The 24,066-nt window shown below is 40.7% G+C and overlaps 2 protein-coding genes across 2 annotated transcripts; one reads left to right on the top strand and one right to left on the bottom strand.

Moving 5' to 3' along the window:
* Positions 1-111: 111 nt before the first annotated feature.
* On the top strand, positions 112-2,046 carry LOC120506141 (uncharacterized protein CXorf40 homolog). The gene is made up of 2 exons (XM_039717336.1): positions 112-454; positions 1,522-2,046. Exons 1-2 carry the CDS (start codon positions 202-204, stop codon positions 1,737-1,739), a joined length of 471 nt encoding a protein of 156 aa, XP_039573270.1. The 5' UTR covers positions 112-201; the 3' UTR covers positions 1,740-2,046.
* Positions 2,047-3,569: 1,523 nt separating this feature from the next.
* Positions 3,570-13,048, bottom strand: TMEM185A (transmembrane protein 185A). Its single transcript, XM_039717335.1, has 7 exons — positions 12,880-13,048; positions 10,442-10,618; positions 9,441-9,648; positions 6,611-6,694; positions 5,599-5,775; positions 5,136-5,259; positions 3,570-4,641 (listed from the first exon to the last, which is right to left on the bottom strand). Exons 1-7 carry the CDS (start codon positions 12,915-12,917, stop codon positions 4,397-4,399), a joined length of 1,053 nt encoding a protein of 350 aa, XP_039573269.1. The 5' UTR covers positions 12,918-13,048; the 3' UTR covers positions 3,570-4,396.
* Positions 13,049-24,066: the final 11,018 nt, after the last annotated feature.

Genomic DNA, 24,066 nt, shown 5'->3' with positions numbered 1-24,066 from the left:
GCCGGGCCCGGCCCGAGCCCGTTCGGCGGCGCGGGCAGAGCGGGGCCCGCGGGGCGGAGCCGCCCCCGGGGAGGCCGCGCCGCTCCCTCCGCGCAGCTCCGCGGCCGGGAGCTTGTCACGGGCATCGGCCGCTGCTGGAGACTCATCCCCGCGCGCCTGTGTGTTTACAGGAAATAAACGGCTTCTAATGCGAGGAGCACGATGAAATTCGGCTGCCTTTCCTTCCGACAGCCCTACGCGGGGCTGCTTCTAAACCAGGTCAAAACGGTAGAGACTCGCTGGCGTCCTTTGCTAGCAGGCTACAAGAACTGCACCATTGCTATTCATATAGCTGTTAAGGACTGGGAAGATGAAACATGGAGAGAAATTCTTCTGAATAGGTTTGGCATGACACCAAAACAACTGCAAGATTTGTTGGATGAAGGGGAAAAATTTGGCAGAGGAGTTATTGCAGGTAAGTATCCTTGGGTTATATTTTATAAACAAACTTTCAGTCCCTTAACAGGCACTGAAATATGCATCTGCTTTATGTGTTAGCACTTGTTATGACATTTCTTTAACTCTTTGAAGGAGTGGAGCATGAGTTGTGATGGGGGACTCTATTTCAGTTCCTGTATGTTTCAGCACAACACAAATCGGTTTCACACTTCTTGCATTTTCAGCTTAGGAACTCTTGCTGAAACCATTTTGAACTACTCGTGATCAAGCAAATTCATGATGTTGCAGCACTGTGCATGCCATTTTAATGTATACGTAAATAATTACATAAATAAATCCTATTTCAGTTTTACAAGCCCCCTGTGTCACTTTTGATATTTAGGCAATGAAGAAGTTTGTTTCACTTTGTAACACAGTGAAGAGGCAGTGATGTTTCACTGCATAAGTTGTGCTGACACATAGTAGATGATGTGCACTGTACACTTAAAAAGTTTGTAGTGCTCATTTTGTACTGTTTTGCTGTAGGTATCTTTGTTACATCATCTTTCATTGTCATTTGAATACTTTTAGCTGTTCCTGCACAACAAATTAATTCTATCACATACACTGAACATTGTGGTTCTGCACTGCTGAAAACTGTAGGTCCTACATAATCTGTAGATTTGCAGCCTTGATGTAAATTGCATGCTTAATTGTGGCAAGGTAAGAATTTCAAAATAGTTTAATGATTTAAAAATGTTAATAGAATAGTGGCTTGAGAGGAGCAGAGTTTTATGCTGGTGCAAACCCAAATGTAGCTCAGGAGTTTTGGTAGCAGCTGTGTCTCTTTAGATGCAGGCTGCTTTTCAAGGAGTTCTGCTGTGCTTTGTGGTGATTTTAACCGTGCCCTCCTCCTTTTCTTCACCCACCTGAGTTAGTCACATGGATTTTGCAGCAAACAGCACAGGTGGGAGAAGTGCCTCCCTCTGACTGTGCCCTTCTGGTAACAAACTGGCTGTGTCCTCAGGGAGGGCTACTTGTGGAAAATTTTTCTCTAGGAGATCAAACTGGCAACTAATTCCGTATTTTAATTGTAATATACAGGATTAATTGACGTTGGAGAGACATCACTATATCCAGAAAACCTGCCTCCTGAAGAGATTCTGGAGCTGGAAAACAAAGCTGTCCTCAGTAATCTAGAACAGAAATATTTGACTGTTGTTTCAAATCCCAGATGGCTCCTGGAACCAATTCCTGCCAGAGGGAGAACAGGGGTGTGGCAGGTGGATATCCCTGAAGAACTGATCCCTTCAGAATTGTAGGTGTTGCCCCTTACTATTATTTCTCCTGCCTAAATACACACTTGTATTTAAGATGCTGACTTAAACTTAAGATGCTGATACATCAGCATCTTGTTTAGGATTCTATTCCAGAACTATTTGAAATGGCAAATACATTTGAAGAACTGCTTTTTTGAGGCAAAACAAACAAGATGTGTCTTTATGACTATTACATGAAATTGTTTTTTCTACATTTTTCCTGTACAAACAACTAAGTAAATGCCATTTTTAAATGTACAGTTATGCATTGTGTGCCAATTTAAATGTAAATTAAAGTTATTTTTTGATACCTGCATCTCTGATTATAGGAAAATGGTGCTTAAAAGCAGGCTGCCACAAGTTATAGGACATCTGTCCCAGACCACTCCTTGTCCTGCCTTATGGATAGATTCTTTTCATTCACATTTCAGGCACACAAGATGTGCATATGATGGATTTAGCTCTGTGACCTGACAGACACTGCAGAAGGGCCAGTTTGAGAAGGTGCTTGTACAAAATGAAATTGAGCAAGTATTACATTTTTGCTTCTTATTTAAGATGAAAAATACTAGTTGTCTTTGAAAATATAATACTGAATTCAAAACAAGTGTGAAGAATTACAAATAGCCACTAAGCTTTGGCACTCTCAAGAGTTTTTCAAAATTCACACCCTGCATTACAGTGAGAATCCTTCTGATTTTCTAACAAGTGTGAAGAATTACAAATAGCCACTAAGCTTTGGCACTCTCAAGTTTTTCAAAATTCACACCCTACATTACAGTGAGAATCCTTTTGATTTTCTGGAGCAAGGCCACACCTAGGCATGGCTCTAAAAACAGAACAGGACAAGTGGCAGTCTTAATATTCAGACACTTTACTGGAGCACTTAGAACCTGTTCCCTTGGACTACACAACTTCTGCCAGAGCTGTGGCTGCAGCTCCACGGTCTGAACCACAGCTGGAGCTGGGCTGTGCCCTGGAGACAGAGCAAGCTGCTGCCAGCACAGCTCAGGGGTGGAACGTGACTGCAGAGCAGGGCTGGGTTAAGTTCCCTGGGCATTCCCTAGCCCCAGCCAGGCCCTGCTGTGCCTTGGCTGAAGGGAAGGTGCAGAGGCTGGAGCTTCTGTTTGTCTGAGCAGCAGCAGATGGAGCTGTATGGACACCACTGCCTGAGGACCTGCCTTGGCACTGTGCTTGGCAGGTGAGGCCTTCCCCAGTGCAGGGCTGTGCCTGTTCTCCCTTGCCCCTGCTGTGCATGGACTGCTCTCCTCCTGGGATGTGGTTTCTTGTGCAAGCTCAGCCTCTGGTTTTCTTCTCCATGGTGGCATGCAGGCAAGTTGATGTCCAGTAACAATCCCGATGATGTGCTGAACCAGAATATAATAAAAAATATACATATATAAAAAAATAAAACTGCAACAAAATTTAAACAGTTGGATGGGACAGTGCTGAGTTGGGTTGTTGGGTTTCAGGCAGTAGCTGGTCTACAGGCAAGAAAGGAAAGCTCTGGAGCATCAGAAATGGAAGTGCTGCATCCAGGTTTTTCAGGCACACACCTTGAACACGTGCAGAAATGTCCATGCACTCCCTCCTCTTCCTGCCATGCTAACATTAAAGAAATGAGGCCCATGGTATTTAACCCCTCTAAACTGTGGGTTACTTAAACACGGAGAACAGCTGCAAGGGTTTGGGAATTCAAGACATCTGGTTTTATAAACTACAGCACTACACATTTTGTAGACTCCATTTCTCCAAAGCACCTCTAAGTCCAAGGCACACTGTCAAAGCAGATCTTTCTTCAGACAAGAAAATGCTATGCCAACACCAACAAGATCCTATCTTGAAAAGTTTAATCATTTACACTGACCAACACAAAGTTGGTAACAAAGACCAAACTATGATATTTATACCAGGTAACAAACAGCTGTGAAGCCTATCACAAATGTTTCTGGCATAGACCACACAATGTGAGAAACAGCTTATTAAACAGCCAGTCTAATGGGAGAATGGTACATGCTGCTTAAGAAGAATCAAAATATGAAACTGGAAAAATCAACAAAAACAACATGTAACTCCCAAGCCAGCACAAAATTTGAAATGCTTACATGAATATTTACACAGCAACTCAAAAGCATCATGTAAGTCACCATACATTCTACTTCCCCTCCCAAAACTTTCCAGTGTTGCCTCAGAAGTGCAACACTCTTGTGCCTCTGTGATGATTGCAGCTGAATAGAGATAGAAGAGGTACTATGCTAAGGCATCCCAAAGCATTTAAAAGAGACATGAAAACAAGTGTATATTTAGGACCTAAAAGACACCTGGAATAGCACAGGCATTTCATACAGGGTTTTTAAAAAAATACTTTTAGATAATACTTATACTGTACACAACAGGACTTTTAAACAATATATTACACTGCTAAAAATGTTCATATAAATACTATACAGGCAAGCGTGCAACCAACCTGTTAGGAAGGTTCACAAATTAGACAACCACATATTTCTGGAAAAGCACTCAGATTATCTTCAAGATTTCTGATCTGTGTAATCCAAGCCACTGATTCAGTAATACCTATTTTAAAGGAATTGGGACAAGGCATGAGATGAAATACATCTGTCTGCTGATGACCAGTTCAAGTTTAATATGCTACTGTCATCTTAATCTGGCATATCAATGTTTAACTTGGGAGGTGGAATCACATATTTTCCAGGACTCTGTGTAATGACCACTCCAGTCTTTTTTCGAAACATGGGTGCAATTTTTGGTGGTTCAGGCAGTGGTGTTTCTTCTGTCTCCTCATTATCTTCATGATGAAGATCGTAAGAGATATTTCCATATTCTCGCAAGAATGGGAAAATTTCAAGCAGGAACTGGCAAAAGTCTTTGCGAATTCCAAACCACCCTAAAAGAAAAAGAAATAATGTTTTATGTTATTAACAGAATGAACACTTAATTAAGTAGACTATTTAAGGTCTCTTGATTGTGTGCATATAAATAAAATTTGTTAATGCTGCTTCTCAGCATTTCTTATGCCTATCACAACATTACAGTTGAAGTTATATACACACAGACAGGGTGGACAAGCATTTGCACAGTTCCATGTCTGCACATGCAGCCTGTGTCTATATCCACCTGCATAAATTACAGCTACACTACCCCAGCAAGAATCCATTCCATTTCACACATTACAGTGTTGGGTCACACCAGTACAGAGAAGGAGCACAAAAGACTTTGCACCTCAACCAAAGTAAATGCCACAGGGGAGGACACTGTAAGCTCTGAAACCTTATTTCAACTGCCTGAAAACAATAGTAACAGAAAAGCCCTTTCTGAAAATACAAATCTTAATGAAATACATTAATTTTTAACCTGTTTCCAGGATTCTGAAATACTTACAGTGATTGCCTCCTTTTTGTCCAAATGTTGTTGCCATTAATGTTATCAGTGAAAGCCAGAGAGGAACAAATATGGGTATGAAAGAAAAAGAATTATGCCCATCCAGTCTGTGTACTAGCAAGATCTAAATGGAAAAAAAAAATTATACAATGTCAGTTTAACTGCAATACTCACTTTCAAACTGCTTAAAGCATATGCTGATCTGAAATCTTTAACTTCATACATCTGTGAGGAAGAAGTGGCCTTCACAGAAGCATGTAGTTATACTTCCAATGTGATGCAGATTTTTCTCAAGAAATTTTAAAGGAACAGAATAGAATTTTCATTTATGTTTCATCTTTGCTGTTAATATTTTATTCCAAAACAAAAAGCAGCATTCTCATTTCAGAAAGTTCAAAAATTGTCATTCATTTCTTACTGAAAAAAGAGTAAGACACATCAAACTCATTATGGCTTTTTCTACCTCAAATGTGAGCAGTGGAACTACAATTGTCATCCAGCTGACAGCCATGGTTATGTGTGTCCTCCTCTGCTCAGCAATCACGTCCATGGAGCGCAGGAACAGCACAGACCACACGATGTAATAGAGCACAACGAGGCACAGGAAGGACATCAAGATCCACAGTGGCACACAGACAACCTGAAAGAAAAACACATTTGATTTGTTTCAGTTTTTTTGAAAGTGAGTCTACGTATTAAGCCTAAACAAGAAAATTAAGTCTTTAACTAAATAATGTCTAACAGAAGGGCAGCAAACTGATGTGTGTTGTTTCGAGACATAATCAGTTCAGGGGTTCCTCAGCTTTCTAAACCCCATCAAGTTGAAACAATTTAAAATTAAGGCAATGTAGTTCAACTTAGGTAAGACTTCTGTCTTGAACTGTACTTGAAACTGATTTTTAGCAAGCACTTCCACACTGCATACCTTACTTTAAAGAGTTTCAATCCTTTCTCAAAAATTTTTGACAATAGAAAGGACAGACAGATTGTCAGTTTCATGGTAGTTTACAGAAACCCTGACACAGAAACAGCACTTTTGTATTCTAAAGGCACTTGGGACAGGACATCTCAGCAGTTTTGACAAAGACTACTTGCACAGTAAGTGGATTTACATTGATGGAACAACAATTAAAAGTAGTTATTTGCCAATACATCCTCTAATTCACCAATCATTTTCATGGCTTGTTTAGTGTTCCCATTGGGAACTTTGGGTGAGGATTTCTTTTTTAACTGCTGCTCAGAGATGAGCTGCAGCTGATGGCACATTCCTCTCCCCCAGGAGATGGCGTGCCCAAAGAACAGCCTCTGACTGCCATGAGCACTGGATGAGATGCCAGTGAAGAATGCAGTGAAGGATTGCTAAGCAAGCAAAAACGGGATCATGGACTGACCATGTATGAACTGTTCCCTAGAATAAATATCTTTATGAAATTCAGCATTTAAACAAAGATAAGAAGAAAACAGTGGTTACATACAAGCCATGGCCATCTGATGATCTCATCTAGTCTGAGTGCAATAAATATGAACTGTAGAATATTGACTGAACACAAGATTTCCAGCTAGAAAAAGAAAAAATAACCCCATTAGTTAACTCATAGTATGATAAACTTACTTCCAGGATAGCAAATGAACCTGTCAAAGTACTTCTCTGACCCCATTCTTATCACTGAAATATGAAAATTTGTTTGCATTTACATTTTCTATTACTAAACATCCCTAAATTTGTGTGGGTGTGATCCCAACCAAATAATGTAGAGTCTGCTGGTTTTAAGATCTTCCTTAAAAAAAGGGCACTTTAAGTGATTAGAGAAATAAGAAAAGCCAAACTAATCAGAAAGAAAAAAACAAAGCATCAGAAAGCAGCTGTACTTTTCATACTCTAAATACTGCTAGAATTAAGTAGTAAAAGACCTTCAATTTAAAATTAGCAAAATTAATCCTTTGGAATATTTTGTATTTTTGCTAATGGGCAAAACTACCAACAGTCCAAATTAAAAGTCTAATTAATTTAAAAGTTCCATCTAGGGAAGAAAATAAATACATGGAATATTGGAATATGACATACAAATTCAAATAATTTACTGTATAATAGATATTATAAATGACACTGAAGACATAGGTTTTGTGGCAATAGAGAAAAGCAGTACTTCTCATTAAAATGTTAATGAATGATTTTCATGAGTTCTGCTTGCCACTATGAGAAAGCCCTTCATTATACTTTGTTTTTTGGTTTTTTTTAGTCTGTGTCTAGCTTGAACAAAGTGAGACAATGAAACACCATCACGCTTGGCAAGATTCTACTTCCAAAGTTTATGGGCAGCCCTACAATGGGTAGGATTTTCAGAGACCACAGCATTATTATCTGAAAAGTCTTACTGAAACTTTTGAATGCAAGCTAGAAACATTACTCATTTTAATAAAAAATAGGCAGTTATGCAAGGCCTCTTTCAAATGTAAGATTTCTCTGAAGGCAGACACTACATGCTACTTTTCACTAACACACATGATTGTGTAGACTGTGATCTGGATAAATGCCTTTGAAAGTTACAGTTCAGGGAGTCAAAAATCCAACAGGCAGTAGGCACTTGCCAGCTTCAGGAACCACACCAAAGACTCCACTGTTCAGCTATAAATTACTTTAAAAAGACTGAAAAAGTAGATTTAAAATCATTTTGTACCGCTGTCTTTCTTAAAAGAATAAGCCACCAAACCCTGCCTCAAGCAACCAGAAAGAATAAGCCACCAAACTCAAGCAACCAGAAAGCTGCAAGAGCAAAGAGAGAGAGAAAAATATAAAAATCAGAGGATCAATTGCAGTAAATAGTTTATAGAATCAAGTTAGCACACGAGATCTATATGGCAAGTGCACACATATTTGCAGTGGCTCACAACTTAATAAATTCAACCTGCCTTAAATAAATAGTGCTTTATTGACTATAAAATAGTGTAACACATAAAAGGAAGCTTTTCCTCAGCCCACCATGATACAAAAACCCCAGCATGTACTTACTGATCACCTAATCAGATGCAGAACTGATCAGGAATGAGCAGATAATGTATTTCAGATTAAATACTTATGAAAATAATAACAGATTTACAACTGCTTTGATTACTCAAGTAAAAAAATTATATCCTGGATTAAAGGCAGACCCCTCATGTTTCTAGCAAATGAGGAAGGGAAATAATGAAATCTTCACAGAGTAAGAAGAAGAGCAAGTAGAACAGCACTAGGTGAAGATGACTAAGAGTAAAAAAAATAAATAAAAATGGGTTGAGACAGCTGTTGCCTTTTATGGATTCCACTTTCTTCTGCCAGCATGTAGCAGCTGTGCAGTCATCTGTAAATCAATGGGCAATCAAGCATCATCCAGTAGATGGCAAGCACTTCCACACAAATTTTACTTTTAGCAATGCTTAACTGGTAATAGAACCCTGCAAAATAAATTTCTATTGGCAAATGTTTCAAAATGAACTTAGGATATCAGTTTACCAGCCATCATAACAATCACTTACAAAAAATGTTTCTCTCTAGAGAAAAACTCATCTTATGCTAATGTTAGAGAAATAGCCCCTTGAAATTAAAATACCTGAAAAAGCTGAGCCTCATCTAAAAATCAGATTTCTAATTGTCATGGGGTAGTTTGAGGACATCACAAAATGAAAAACGCCTTAAAAAATTCAATATGTATTCTAAATTTATTGCAAAATGTCACAATTTTGGGAGCACCTTGAGAATCCTTCCAAGGTTCTTCCAAAGCCAAAGGGAGTTAAGATAGAGGCAGAAAATAAAAGCCTAATGTTACTGCCTATCATTCACATTCCCAAATTAAAGATGAAACACACAGATTGTGGTATTAAGACATTTTCAGCCCTGATTATGAAGGGCTCTGGAAACTCAATTCTGCCTAGAGACAGTGCTTGCAATCAGTGGAATTTTTTTTCTGTTGTTTCCTTGTAAGTGTCTGGTATTGATCGATACTGCAGAGTTCCTGGCGAACAGAAAATAATAAACAAATAACATAGAACAACTAATAAATAAATAACATTAACAATATTTTTGTTAACACAAAATAATAAAAAAGGTTCAAAACATGCTGCAATTTGGCAGTTGAAAAAAACTACAAGATACTAGAAATAGTTATATTATTCCTGACCCTGATTTCACTCCCATTTGCAGATGAGTGCATTTACAGGTGAGTGCAATTAATTGGACTGATGCAGTCCTCTGAACTGTGCTTTCCTAAGAGACAGAGTGCCCCAGCACTGATGGCAGGACCTGCACTGCCACGTGAAGTGAAGCCTCACCTCCAGGGAGCGGTCGTGTCGGAAGCCCCACACACAAGCTGCAACCGAGACTGGAGACACAAAGAACAGGGGCATGAAGACCAGAAGCCAGAAATGGGTTCCTCTTTCAATCCTGTCACACACCAGGACTTCAAACATCAGCAGCAGCAGGTGGATGCCTACTGCAATTAGCATAGCTTTGAACTCCACACAGGTTTCTCCTTCTGCTCTGAAGAGAGGATAAGGAAGAATTTACTTGCCTGTAAGGAAGCACATTACCCTGCAAACATCCCAGAACATTTGCTTGAGCTTCAGATATTCAGATATAAAAACTTGTTTTTAATAAACATACACATTATACCCATTAAACTCCACTGCTGATGACCTAGTAGGATTTCTTTCCCATAGAGTTGCATGTTTGAAGTATTTTACTCAAAGGGTGCAGTGGAATTTTTACAATTTGAAATGTTCTAAGGATTCCATAGCTGGGCAGATAAAAGAAGAGGATTTCTTTGCTAGTATATCAACAGTCAGCTATCACGCAGGCTGTTAGAAAATAAGCTCAATTTAAAATGATCTGTTTGATTTCTGCACCAGCATTCACTGAATCAACACCTTTCCCCAGGATTTCTTTATTTACCCAAGCCGGAGTATTGCAACAGATATTTTCTGTTACTAAAAGTAAAATGCCTGTAAAATGACAGCACACACAGAGCTTCTCCCTACACCACTAGACCCCTTATGAGAAGGGGCAAACAAGACCTGAACCACACAAAATGTGGGTGTATCAGGAGATCTGTACATCAAGATTTCTCATTTAATATTCAGCACAGACTGAAAAGACATTTACTGCACTTCATTTAAGGTCATTTTGCTTTTGCCCTGGGATCTTGAAATTCACATTCTACTCAAATTACCAGAAAACTCACCACTGATGTGTTCAGAGATGTGAAAGTATTTTGTCCTAGACTGACAAGACATGACACTGGCTCTGTTTTGCCAAACAATCATCATCAGCTTACCGGTACTGTGGGTTTCGGGCCCACACTCCTGTTCCCACCGAGGCACCAACAATCACCATTAACTTCCAGAGCCATATTGGAGCAAACACAGCCCAGTAACTCCACTGAATTTTGTCATCCAGACGCAGAGAGAGCAACACAGAGAAGAGCAGCAGGCAGGCATAAATAAGGAATTTGCTACAGAACAAAGAAAGAAAACAACCCAGTCAGGAATCAAGGCAGGCAACTTCACATCAACTTTGCAGAGGAAAACAAAATCAGTCACAGCTGAAATTTCACTGGGATCCTTCCTAATAGAAAATGTGTCAAGTTTCTTTACAAAGAATCAAATATTTCATCATAGATACAGCATATGTAATCTCTTTCATTAGTAAAATCATTGCTTCAAGGAAACACAACAAAAGCATTTCTGGATAATGATCTCAGTGAATGGACTGAGATAAATAGTTCCCTTCCAAGGATGCAGTCAGGAGCTCTGTTATTAGAGGCTCACAAATATACCAGCTATACATGTTTTTAAAAAATGTATTCTGTCATACAAATCAAATGAAGTAGCTTTTGACATTCAAAACTGAGTTACATGATTTATGAAATTTTATTCACACCAAGTTATTATGCACTGTAATAGGGCCAACTTCAGGTAATTTTTGCTTAATATTATTTAATGTTAATAATATTAACATTCCATTAAAAATCCACTATTATAGAAAAGAAAAACCCAACAGGTTAAATGTTTAGCAAAGTCACCTATTATACACTAATGTTTCTCACTGGAACATTGAGGATGATGATTACAAATTTAAAGTAGCTACAGTTTATAACATAGCCAATTTAAGAATGAATAAACATATCCGAATACTCGAGCAGTGGCACAGCAACTCCTTGTACCATCAAAAATCAGACAAAATAATTACACAGTAGGCAATTTCCTCAAAGGACAGGAAGGGAAACGTCTCCCACCCATCCACCAGAAGCTCACAGACTACTTTATAAAACACATAAATAGGTTACAACACTGTTTCAGTGAAGTAATTGTATGTATTTTCAAACGTGGATAACCTAACAGAATAATGCAGCAACAATCAGGAATGCTACCATCTCTCCAACAGCACAACTCAAACTACCCACCTTCACTCACATCAAATAACAAGCACTCATCAGATCAGGATCACTATGGTTGATATCAAACTGTTTTGTCTCTACTCAGAACAAGTGTCTCATCTGCACCTTAATAATGAAGAACAGATTTATTGTGTCAGCATCTGCCTGCATACCCAATGAAACTACCTCGGGACAGGATGATATAAACTGGTCACACCTCATAGCAACAAAGAGATGTCTCAGCTCCTCGGCTAGTCATCCTTTTTTTACATTCAATATGTGTGTAATTTGTACGATCCCTGGCTCCTCAATAAGCACAGCCGTGAAACACCCCTGCTCCCCGCGTGTTCCAGACACATCAAAACATAAAGAGACCTGCAAAAGTGCAACATTCGGCTTGCTCATTCACCACTCAGCACCCAAATAAGCTGCAAGCATCACTCTGCAGCAACAAACCCTTACAAGCTTCTAGGACTTTGTTCCTACTTCTCCATTACTCTGACCACACATATTTCAATTGTGTATTTCAGCTCCTGTTACAATGCACTTCCTGGAGCTTTGGTTGCCCTTTGGTTTGTCTAAACAACTGACTGAGCACGGCTTGCTCTAACTGGCATCACGTAAGGCCTCTTCCACGTGCAAGGTTCTTGCAGGACTCTCTTGCAGCATCTCAAGCCACTCTCTTCTTGCAGCATCTCAAGCCACCCTGCACAACTTACTTGTAGGTCCTTAGTGTCTGTGGTCTTAAAATATCTAGTAAAACCCGGTAAAATGTAACTCATTCTCTCAGCTTCTTTAAAAGTTACATGTCCGTACTCGGTCGGAGAGCCAGCCGAAGCCCGGGCTCAGTGTCCATCCCACTGTTCGCGTTAAGGCGGCCGAAGGAAGGGCTCGGCTGCTCCCGGTGCAGCCCAGCGCCGCTCACACCGGCGGACACGGAGCCAAAGCCCCGCGGGGAAGCACCGGAACAGCACAAAGAGCCCGGGAGCGATGTGAGTTACACAACAACAAAGCAGCAGCACTGGGAGCGGGGCTGCGAAGCAGATGTGGAGCGCTCCCGTGCCCAGCCCGGAGCGCCCGCCAGCCGCGGGCAGCACGCACCGCTCCCGGGGCCGGCAAGGCTGCATCCCGTGACCCCCGAGGTCTTCTCCAGCCCGGTTAATTCAGAGATTCCGGGCAGGAAGGCGGCCGGGAGCGGCGCGCTCCGAGCTCGCGGTGCGGAAGGGCCACCCGAGGCCGCGCTCCGCTCCGGAGCTGACGGGTCCGGCACCCAGCGCTGCTCCCGGCCGGGCCCCGGGCTAGCCCTGGCGGGCCGGCGCTGCCCGTGCCGCGCTCACCTGGGGTTGAAGTCCTGGAAGAAGCCGCGCAGGTTCATCGCGGCCCCTCTACCAGGCGCTCATGGCGCGGCGCCGCCACCGCTCCAGGGCCTGGCCTGCCCGGGCCTCGCCGCCGCCCCGCGCATGCGCGCGGCCTCTGCCGGGAACCGAGCCAGCCGAGCACGGCCGGGCTTCGCAAGCGGGCACCGCGCATGCGCGCCGGGCAGGGCGGGGGCTCTGCTAGATGAGCAGGGCGGGACCGGGGGCGGGGCCAAATCCGCAGGCGGGGCTGAGGTGGGCGGGGCTGGGCTGAGGTGGGCGGGGTGTACTCAAGGTGGGCGGGGCTGTCGTATCTGGGCGTGGCGGCCCTAGGTGGGCGGGGCTTAGGTGGGCGGGGCGGCCCCGCCCCGGCCCTTGGGCCTCTCGAAGAAATTTTTCCTCCTTTCTGCCCCAAATCGGATTTCTGGCGGTGTGAAGCCAGTCGTGCGGGCCCTGGTGCTACATGGCCTCATAAAAGTCCCCCTCCAGTTCTCTCGGAGGCCCCTAGGTACTGGAAGATGCTCTAAGGTCGCCCTGGAGCCTCTCTTCCCCAGACTGAGCCAGATTTGGGTGACAGTTCCAGAATCTGTGGGTAACTCGGGGACATTTCAGTGTCTGGGGCAATTAAATCCTCGGGCATTTAGGGGCAGCTCTACAAAAAGTTTGTCATCATCCAGTATTCACTGAGAAATGTTCTGAATACAAATGTGAAAAAACACAAACTATGTATGTACCTTGGAGACAAAATACTGGATACTTAAAATCTTCAGCCAAGCTAGAAAAGGCATAAAAAGAATCAAGGTGGACTTAAGTGAAACAAATTGTGGTCCGAAAGGAGAGAACTAGGCTTTCTGTTGTTTGGGGTTTTTTTTTGTTTGTCCATTTGTTTCAGTGAAAGTAATTAGCTGTTGGAACAAATGACCCTGAGAAACAAGAGATTTTTCACTTTTAAATAAAGTCTGCATGGCTCTCTGGAGATGGATGCTAATCTAACTGATGCTGATCAGTTTGACTGTAACAAGTTTTATGAAATTCTGTAGCAGACCAGAATAGTTTACACCACAGCTCCATACCAGGGCAGATTATCTGGTAGCAGTTTTTTGAAGTGAAAATCCCCAGAGCTCCTCTGTCAGAGTTATATTACAAGTGAAAAGCTAATAAAAACATACAAACAAAACAAAACAGCACAATCATATCTTAAGCTTTAGCTTTTGCAGAAAGATGAAATTAAGTAACCAGTCTAAATCTTGCAGCACCTGCTAGCAGGACTGGTAATTTATTCCCAAGAAGTTAGGTGTGCATGCGGGGTGGTTTGTTAAACCCCAGAGCTGCTCGCAGCCCGTGACAGTGCTCATCAGTTAGTGCCGATCAGAGACGTGATTCATCTGGAGATGCTCACTGCAGGCTGTAGTCAGCTGTGACTGCACTGGCAGGAGCACAAACAGCTGGCAGGCACCCGCCCCAGGAGCTGTGCACTCCCTGTAGTCAGTGCATAAAGCCAGGGCATGCCAGGGGCTGGGAGAAAGCAGGGAATGGCCGTGGGGAGGGTGTGAGGAGCCTGGGGAGAAATCAGGGTGAGAGAGAAGCAAGAACACGTAATGGAAGGAAAGGATGAGAGCTAGACACCCTCCAGAAAGGTGGAAAGGATCTGTGCCAGGGCAGTACAAAAGCTTGTGAGGAACCAAAGAATTGACAGCCTTAAACAACTGGAAACTAGAACCTTGGTTTTGATTATGCTTTTGAAAAAGTTGAGCCTCATTGGTTTGGAAGAGAGACCAATTATGTGTAATGTATTTATCCAAGTTAAAATACATCCACTGCAATGCATAAAGAATCTACTAGACGAGGCCTGTAAGCATAATCTGCAGCCAGATGCAATCATAAAACAAGTCAAAATATTAATAACAAGGAATTAGCTTGAGAACTTTTAATAATTCAGAAGGCTAATAAAGCAGCTTGGCATTTCTGAGAATATTCATGAAGTTCTGTAGAAGTAAATCAAGGAAGATTTGTTCTGCAGTTACAATGTTTGGCTGACTGCCCAGGCAGCAGAACAGTTCCTATGAGGTTTGAAGAACTAGCAAAGAAATCCCTGGTTACAGAAATGAAAGCTCAGGGAACATACTTTTGTACTGGTACCTCAGGAAAGCTAGAGCTAATTTTTTTGTTTTGAAATCAACCAGTTACAAATTTTAGGAGCTTTCTTAGATTTTTTTTTTTGTGATCTCAGATTTCCCGATTACCATGGTGAGACACTACCTACACATGTGAGGGTGATGTTAAGGAGAGCTGGAGAGCAGAGAAAACCCAAGCTCTTATCTAAACTTAAAGACTTAAAAGATTTATCCTAAGTTTACATTTTATAGTAATTTAAGTATAGGAGGGGTAATATGGGTGGCAGATAAAAGAAGCTGCAAGTAATCTGCTTACTGTGAAGTCTTTGTTTCTACAGCTGGTTGAGACTTGAATGCTGGGAATTGAAGTGAATCCCCTGAGACAGTTTATGTTGGAGACCAAACACAATTTTTGGTTTTACTCCATGTATCTATTTTCTTAAATTAGTTCAAGAAGAGATATAGAGTCTCTTTTATAGTTACTGCCATTACTGCTTTTATAAGCCATCTACTTGTTCTTATTCTGCTTAAGAAATGTGAACTAGAAGCATCCTTATCCTTGACAGGCCAAAGTTAAATGCAGGCAGCAAAACCTGAATCAGCCTTCTAATTTGAAAAGCTTGCTTTGCTGTTGACAGTCAGCCTTGACTCCTTCCTAACATACCATATAATTCACATGTCCTGTGTGCTTTATAGACTTCTCCAAGTGCCACTCTTAGGTGTCTGGAATACTGCAGCACTTAAAGGGAGGACAGCAGTTCAGGAATAACTGACTGATGTGGCTGACAGCAGCCATGAACTGTTTCTAGAATCATCTTTCATGGTCTATGACAGAACATCACATTGTTTAAAAAACAAATATTCGGGTTTGAAAATCCCCATTTCAATTTCAGTTGATTTTGCTGTAAGCCTTCCTGTTAACATTTATTCACAGAATAAATAGAGTTTGACCAATAATTGACAAAGAAGAGATTGTTCAATCTATTATAATGTCATTATACCAGCCAGTAATTTTGCACAGTTAAGAACAGTAATGATCTAATAAGTTATTGTCATTGGCATTACACACCACTGCTTGGTTCTGAAATGAAGGCCTTCAGATTCAATGAAAATTTCAGTAATTCCTGCAGTAATGTTGTTTGTGTCCTGCTTGGGAAGTTAGAATGATTTAAAGCCTCTACCCTTGAACTTTTTCCTTCTGTCTGTTGGATGTTGTGCCTCTAAATTACTGTCCTCCAGCCTGAAACCTATTTGTGGAGTTGTAGCAGTTCAGCAAGTCACTGTTTATATCAATGCCAACTGTGATTGTGATGTGAAGCAAGTTACAATACTTAATCACCATGGATTTCATAGGCTGTTCTGCCAGTTGGATGTCAGAAAATGCATTCTTGTGCAGCTCTTTGGCCTAAGCAGGATTTGACACAATGATTTGACATCACCTGCAAAAGATGTGTCTGTTTATGTTTCTGTCTTCAACTCTTCAGCTGGTTTTACTCATTACTTGAAATGAGTTGAAAGGAAGGTCATTTAAGCAAGTTGTGTTCCATGCCTCTTTTCTTGTGCAGTCTGTGTGGTTTTTCTGCCTCACCACAGCTTCCAACTTATTAATTTTTTATGTTTCTCTACTCCTGAGCTTTTTTGCATAACTTTTTCTTCCACTGTGCTTAGTAGTTGTTTAAGATAAAGCGTGAAAAGACGGCATTGGATCATAGTTCTATAAATAAATCCTATTAATTTCCTAATAGCAGTGATTTATCAGAGCAGATTCTTTTCTTCAAGGCCTTCCTAATTCCTTTTAAACTTCTTTTGTCTTAGTTCCTTCTTCATTTCCTTTAAGGCTTTGATGGAGGATCAGATCATGCATATTTGTAGTTATGATATTTTATGAAAAATCCTTTGCTAGGATTTTTCTATTATTCTAGTTGAGAAACTTCAGAAAAAAATGTAAACAATTAACTATCTGATAGTTGTGGAATGTAGTTTAGACATTGTGTACTAACAGGTGCATCTGTGATTGGTGCATGTTGGTTGTTTCTAATTTATGGCCAATCACAGTCAGCTGGCTCGGACTCTCTGAGAGTCACAAGCCTTGGTTATTCATTTTATTCTTGTCTTTTCTAGCCTTCTGATAATTTTTTTGCTATTATTTTAGTATAGTTTTAATATAATGTATATCATAATAAATCAGCCTTCTGAAACATAAAGTTAAAATTCATATCCCCTCACACAAAACATGAACCATACATATTGTCCTGGCAAAATTAATATATTGTTCTGTCCAGCACAAAACAAGACTTATTTGCAGTTGTTTACTTTCAGCCCTGAAATTGAGCTACTTGTGAGATGAAAACTAAGCTTCTAACTATATACATTACTCCTTTTTTTTGAGTAAAGGCACCTGGAATTTTTACCTACAATATTAATCAGATTCAGAACTTTAGTACTGACACTACTTGGTCAGGTGTTCAAAGAATCTCAAGGATCTGTGTGTCTGGATAACACACACTTCAAATGCAATTCTGTCCCTGACTCGTCTGGGCTTCTCTCAGAAGTCAAGTGAAATAGAAGGAGATAAATGCTTAAATACCTCCAAATTAAATAAGAGGTTTTGGGTGCTGGACACAAGAGGTGAGTTCCACTCAGGGTGCCTCGCAGCAGTGTCATCATTTGCAGCAGGGTTGTGTGTGAGTTACAACACTGGCACCCTGATGCACTGACACTGTGCAACACATACTTTAGCCAGAGATGCTAGACAAGGATAAATCAGGCTTCATCTTATCAGAAATTTGATATATCATAGCTCCTTTTGCAATGCATTCAGGGAAAAGCATTGGGTTAAATATCAATATGATTGTGGCAAATTTATGTGCCTTTTATAGAGATAAAACACTTAACCAGCTACTTGCTGCATTTTATTCTGTGACAAGGACTTACATCTCATAACATTGAAAAGACACACAAAGATATCCAAAAATAATACAGCTTACTTAAGTCTCTGATGTTTCAGCCATGAAGTAAGAGATGAATTGTTAATGAAATTGGATGGGAGACAGGAAATGAAAGTGAACAACATCAAAGGAGATTAGCATTTTTTTTTTACCTTTGCTTCAGGTCTGAAGTCTAGCGAGATGACATTTTGGAATCATCTAGGAGCTATCCAATTTAAACATAGTGAAAATCAGAAAGCTTCAGCTCAGTGGTCCAAAGAGGAGTGCTGGATTACCACCTCTCACACATTATGACTTCAGTAAGAGGACAGCATGAGGTGATTAATCTTCCCTGGGCTTTCAGCTTTACAAAAGTCTACCAGCCCTTTGGTTTTTAACTTGGACTGTAGTAAACATGTGTATATCTTACAAGAAAAGAAAACAACCTAAAATACAAGTATTTTAAAGTATAAGTATTCTCACACAGCCAAGCTGTGCAAAGCAGCTTTCAACAGCAAGATCACATGCTGCTTTCCCCCATATATTCCTGCAGTAAATTGGAGTTGTCTCGTGAAGCATCATCTTGGGTATGGTTTTGCTGCTGAAGGTGAGAGGTGGTCTTTGAAAGAGTCAAGGAATTTCGGGAGGAGAAAGAATGAGCTTCCCTAAGGCAATGGAATTATACATTGTGTCTATGTGAGTACACGCCAGGCTTCACTAGTCCTTTTTTCAACTTTACATTTCTTACCCACAGGGTGTCTGTGATGGAGATGCTGGGACCTACTTCACTCACACCTGCAGCAGTGATGAGTACCTGTGCTCATTCAAACCTGTATTACAGGATTATGTAACAGCAGTAAGTTTGGAAAATCAAGTTCTGGATGGATAAAATAGGTGGGACAAAATCTGTTTGTCTCCCATTTCTCCCTGTTCTGTAATTCCATCCTTTTATCAAAGGGATGAAATACTCTGAGTGAAGAGATGAACACTTCTGTGCTCCACTGAAGCAGCATGATAGCTTAGCCTTCTTTTGCCTCCCCACTCCCTGGCCTGCCTCCAAAGGCAGCACTGATGGGAGCACTGCCCAGAGGCAGCAGTGCAGAGGGGTAACCAGATCACAACTGCTCACTCTTACCAGCTTGGTTCTGTGCCTCTCTTGCAATTGCTGGGAGCAGCAGGAAATTTTGCTCAGCTGAGGCTGGAGTTTATGCTGAGCATGTGAAAAGTGGTTTCTATTTATTTATTTTTAAAGAAGGTTCATAAGAGTATCACCTTCATGGAAGTTGACAGCAAGATCCATACTTCTTTTTGGTTGCTAATGCTTGTAAAGTTATAATTTATATTCAGTTTGACATTTTAAGATGTGCAGGGGCTTTGTCTTTATTTTACTCCTCTGGTTTTTCTTTCAATTTCTTGTGGATATTTGCAGTTTTCATACCCTGCTTCTTCCTGCCATCACTGTGGCTACCTCTTCTCTACAAATCTGTTGCCCAAAACTTACTGCCACTATGTGCCATCTCATGGTACATATTAAAGTCCTTTTCATAAAAAGTGATCAGAGATATTATTCATTTGAACTAACACATTCTAGAACATATTTGTCCCTTTGTGGTTTTTACCTGAATCTTTTCAACTGTAGAATACTATTGACAAATTATAGGGAAAAGAGTGTTTGGAAGGGACGTAGTAGTTTGAGCTGTTCATCAAACAGCTCCTGCACGACACCTTTGAGTCTCACAGACTGAAAGGAAAGTGATGGTATCCAGAACAGACAAGTTACTTTGCTGAAGTGTCATGCTGAAAAGTGTAAGCTCAGCATGGGGCCTTTTGGGTCCAGTACAACACTTATTATGGTAGGAGATCAAGGAGGCAGGTGAGACAGAAATAATCTCTGACTTTTGCACTTATAAAAGAATAAAATGTAGAATAATTATTTTATTCTATTATTCTATTCTATTATATTTTAGTAACCAGACAGAAGCTATTCACTATTCCGTCCTGTAGCTGTACACAGAGTAGTACCAATTCCTGAATACATTTTGGATTGTATCTTGGTATGTCACATATTGATTTGGGAAAATTCCTGTGGTGCTTCTCAAGAACCAGAAGAGCCTCCTGTGGGGCTGGCTGTGTACTGGGTCATCCCTGGCTGTTGATGGGATGCTCCTGGAGGTGTTGGCCATTTTCAGCACATGAAGCAGTGTTACTCATGAGTAGGTGTAGATCACTTTGTATCTTCTTATAAATCAGTGTTTGGAACATAATAATATAGTAACAGAACCAGTGTCCTACTGTGTACACAGCAAACTCAGAGCAGTGCAGGAAATATCTACAGCAGTTGTGAGAAAAAATGGTTTTGTACTTCTGAATCTTTTGCCTCACAGTTCTGTTCCTAAGGTGAACTGTGAAGAAAGAAGATAGAGAGAGGCAGAATTTGATCTTACTAAAAAGCCACACACTACTACAATTGTTAGTTCTATGTCTCTTGGTCTCACTACTCTTGTTTTAGTCAAGCATAATGCAATGTGTCATTAAATGAATCCTCATTAGCAAGTCCTTGCTAATTTTGAAAAGGTTTTATCCTAACCTTGAGCAATTTTTTTTCTACCTTGTTCTGCTTAGTTACAGATCCCTGTTTATCATCCCCTGTGCTTCCACCTTTATGACACTTGCTTTGCATCCTACGGTTTGCACGTATGAGAGGCAGAATTTGCTCCTTCGCAGGAATCTCTCCTCTCATGCTTTGTAAGTAGAATTGCACTCAGAAAACATCACCTGAGTCAGAGCAAAGTAGTCATGTACTTTGGTGTCCTTGTCAAATTACTAATTGCAAGGTTTTAAAGTTTGAAATTGAGAGTTGCTTAACAGAAGAAGGTGACCTCCCTGTTAGCAATACCTGAATACTGATGAGCTTATTCACTTCCCCTCTAAGGCAGCTGCAGAAAGGGGAAGAGAGGGTGTACAGGAAAAAGAGGGAAGAGATTTCTCTATTAAAAATAAATGGGGACAGGTTATTTTGAGGTTTTAAACAACTGCAATGTTACTATGCAGAGGATGCCATTCAAAATACCCTCTAAAATCTGCAGCAATTACTAATCCTGAATATTTAAACATCTAAAAATTCTGTTTTGTTTGTTAATGGGCCAGCCCTTGCCAGCTATCCACATAAAAAAATTCAGTAGCCTTCCATGACATCTTGTTTACACAGACTTTCCTGTTTGAGGGCCTTATCTTATTATTGTACTCACCGTGTAAATTGAGAAATTGTCTGTGTCAGGGCTTATGTGCATGGAGGTTATTTCTGCACGGTGCTTGCCTGCCCTCACTAAGCACTCGGGACAGAGTGATTTCTTTGAGCAGTAGTTGTAGGCACATTTCCTGAAATGGGAGTAGGGAGGGCCAGGAAGAACTCCAGTTCCTCAATCCACCCAGCTTCTCTGGCTAGCACATCAGAGCTGGAGCTGCCAGTGTCTAATTTGCCATATTTATAGGCCCAAACAGGAAATGTGAGAAACCAGCACTGAGGTGTGCCTTTAAACCACTGCTTCTGCTGGTGATAACAGCATCTGCCTTACCTGCAGTCCAGCACTCAGAAGCCTAAATAGTATTTTAAAAACAGCTCTGGTGTCCTTGGGAAAACTCCTGGTGTGAGATCACTGACCTGGGCTTGGGGAGAGAGGGAGCATGCTGCAGGTGAACAGATCTGCATGACTCACTTCAGCTGCAGAGAAATGACTGTATATGAAATGAAGGCTTATAATGAGGATTTTTGGATTAGGAATGTTAATAATTAAAGCCTCCAATGTATTTTCTAGTGCATAGCTTTGCAATTCAGGCTGCAAGGATGGACTACAATGATAGCATCTCATCATATGAATGTTAACAAACTAAAAGTCTATGCTGAAGCCTCTCATACAATGTTTGTACCTTACCCTTGAGTGCTAATGTTCACAGATGGCTTAAAAATTATGATTGGTTTGATTCTGAAAGTACAGCTATGGAATTCTTCAAAGATAAAAATGCTGTTTGGAGATATATCAACATTATTTCTCAGGGGTTCATGTTTGCTACTAGTATTTCACTTCACTGTTCACAGATGGCTTAAAAATTATGATTGGTTTGATTCTGAAAGTACAGCTATGGAATTCTTCAAAGATAAAAATGCTCTTTGGAGATATATCAACATTATTTCTCATGTTTGCTACTAGTATTTCACTTCATCACAGTATGTGCCAGAGGTGGATACAGATATTAATGCAGGTGTTAATACTTTTAACAGATCTCTCTCTCATTTTCTTCATGGCAGCTTGTACAGAAATAAATTTAATCGGTCCATAAAATGAAAACAGTGCTTTTTTGATAATAATCAATTTAGGGATAAATAAATTTGCCAGGCAGAAGCTTCCTGTAGTGATTAGTCACTGTCTGTAATGCATGAGAATTAAATGATAATTGTTTTGTGATTACTTATATTGATTCATTGAAAACTGCTTTGTTCTTTTGGTGTTTGCGTAAACTGACCACATTTCACCATTTGTGAAAACCTGGTTTCTTAGAATTCCTGAGTGATGCATAAAAATTCCTTAGACTTGCTTTTGTGCCAAATGCTACTGCTGGTGAAATCCCTGGGGAGCACGTGCAAGGGCAGGTTTCATATGTGAAGGGTTGAGATGTCCTTTCCAGGCAGAGCTCAACACCAGGGTTATTGTAGATTGCCTGATCATATTCACAGAGTCTCAAAACACACTTCCTTGTCAGAGGAAACTTCATTAGAGAGTGTACCAGGCGTGGAAATGATACTTTATAAGATCTGCTATAGGTCTGATAGTACAGCCATTTCTTACAGCATCCTATGAATAGGATTTTTCCCACTAAAAATATTGCTGTGCTTAATTTTTACCATGGCTTAATGTGTGTCATAGAAATTATCTGATTTTAAGATATTTAGCCATTATGTTGGTGGCCTCACCTACATAGGTAACTAACACTTGTGCAAGCACTGTGGTAGACCCCCAAAACCTTTGGCATATGTCTTGGTTTATTGCAAAGCTTAAAATGGGTTTGATCCTCAGGGTGGTGGTAGGTGGAGAAGGCTGCCATTGACCCTGGGACTTCCAGCAGAGTGACTCAGGAGGAGTGCTGTACAGGGTATTGCCTCTTCAGCCAAGGCTTAACCCTTCCTGTGACACTCCCAACTCATCACACTGAATCCAGCAGTGTTTAGTCCAGGAGCTGAACAACAGGCTGCTCAAAGGCCCACACATCCGGGGTGGAGGGGACCTCTGAGCTGAGAGACCAGTTTGTCCAGGGTCTGTGATTTCAGTGCCTGCAATTATGCACTGGCAGCATCCCAACTTGCTTTTTTAGCACCAGAACTTGTATGCTGTTTGAAAAACACTTTTCCTCTGTAATTGTTCTTCTAGTGGACTGAACTTAATAAGATTGCTATATGTTCATGTTAGGCAAACCAGGAAATTCATATCAAGTACCACTTAGTGTATTTGCATTTGAAAGAGGCAAGCATTATGGTAATTACATGCATGTGCAATAGTGAAATAATTCCTTGGCTTTTTGCATAAAAAGTCTCCAAATGAAGAGAAGTGTCACTTGGGGATGCAATGTTCAATACATTTCCAGCAGCTGATCCATGTTAGGAGAGTTGCTGATACCTGTGAGATATACTGCTTATACACAACATTAATTCCAAAATATGCAAATATCAAATATACTGAATAATATTCCTGAGTTGCTTGCATGTCATGTGCTCAGTAGTAGCTGAACTTGTAGTAACAGTGTTCTTCATTTGATTCAAGCTTTTCCAGAGTGTGCAGGAAGGAAGTGTAAGATCCACATCAAAATAAACTTCACTGTAATAGTTTAGAGGAAGTACACGTGCTTGAATATGTATGCACACACTGTGTGATACACAATGTACTACTGCACTTCTGAGTCACACGTCTCCCTGAACAACAGCATTGTGGCAGACCACTGTAGCCATCATTCCTGCTAATCTTATGGTGAGTGCACACACAGAATATTTGAGGCCTCAGGTAGGAATCCTTACAGAGCAGAAAAGTAGATTATTTCTGATCCCATTCTCTGTGAAGAAAAAGTGACAAAAGAGAGCA

The sequence above is a fragment of the Passer montanus genome, unplaced genomic scaffold, assembly GCF_014805655.1.
Source record: "Passer montanus isolate IOZ18808 unplaced genomic scaffold, ASM1480565v1 scaffold38, whole genome shotgun sequence".
NCBI classification, from domain to species: Eukaryota; Metazoa; Chordata; class Aves; order Passeriformes; family Passeridae; genus Passer; species Passer montanus.
This window is presented reverse-complemented; position numbering and strand designations above follow the sequence as displayed.

What these genes read in the sequence shown, in the direction of transcription:
- LOC120506141 (XM_039717336.1), top strand. Translation starts at nt 202, where the DNA reads ATGAAATTCGGCTGCCTTTCCTTCCGACAGCCCTACGCGGGGCTGCTT. An exon ending in TGGCAGAGGAGTTATTGCAG is followed by an intron (nt 455 to 1,521) that starts GTAAGTATCCTT and finishes TGTAATATACAG; the next exon opens with GATTAATTGACGTTGGAGAG.
- TMEM185A (XM_039717335.1), bottom strand. Translation starts at nt 12,917, where the DNA reads ATGAACCTGCGCGGCTTCTTCCAGGACTTCAACCCCAG. An exon ending in TTCCAGGACTTCAACCCCAG is followed by an intron (nt 10,619 to 12,879) that starts GTGAGCGCGGCA and finishes TTTGTTCTGTAG; the next exon opens with CAAATTCCTTATTTATGCCT. An exon ending in GCCCGAAACCCACAGTACCG is followed by an intron (nt 9,649 to 10,441) that starts GTAAGCTGATGA and finishes TCCTCTCTTCAG; the next exon opens with AGCAGAAGGAGAAACCTGTG.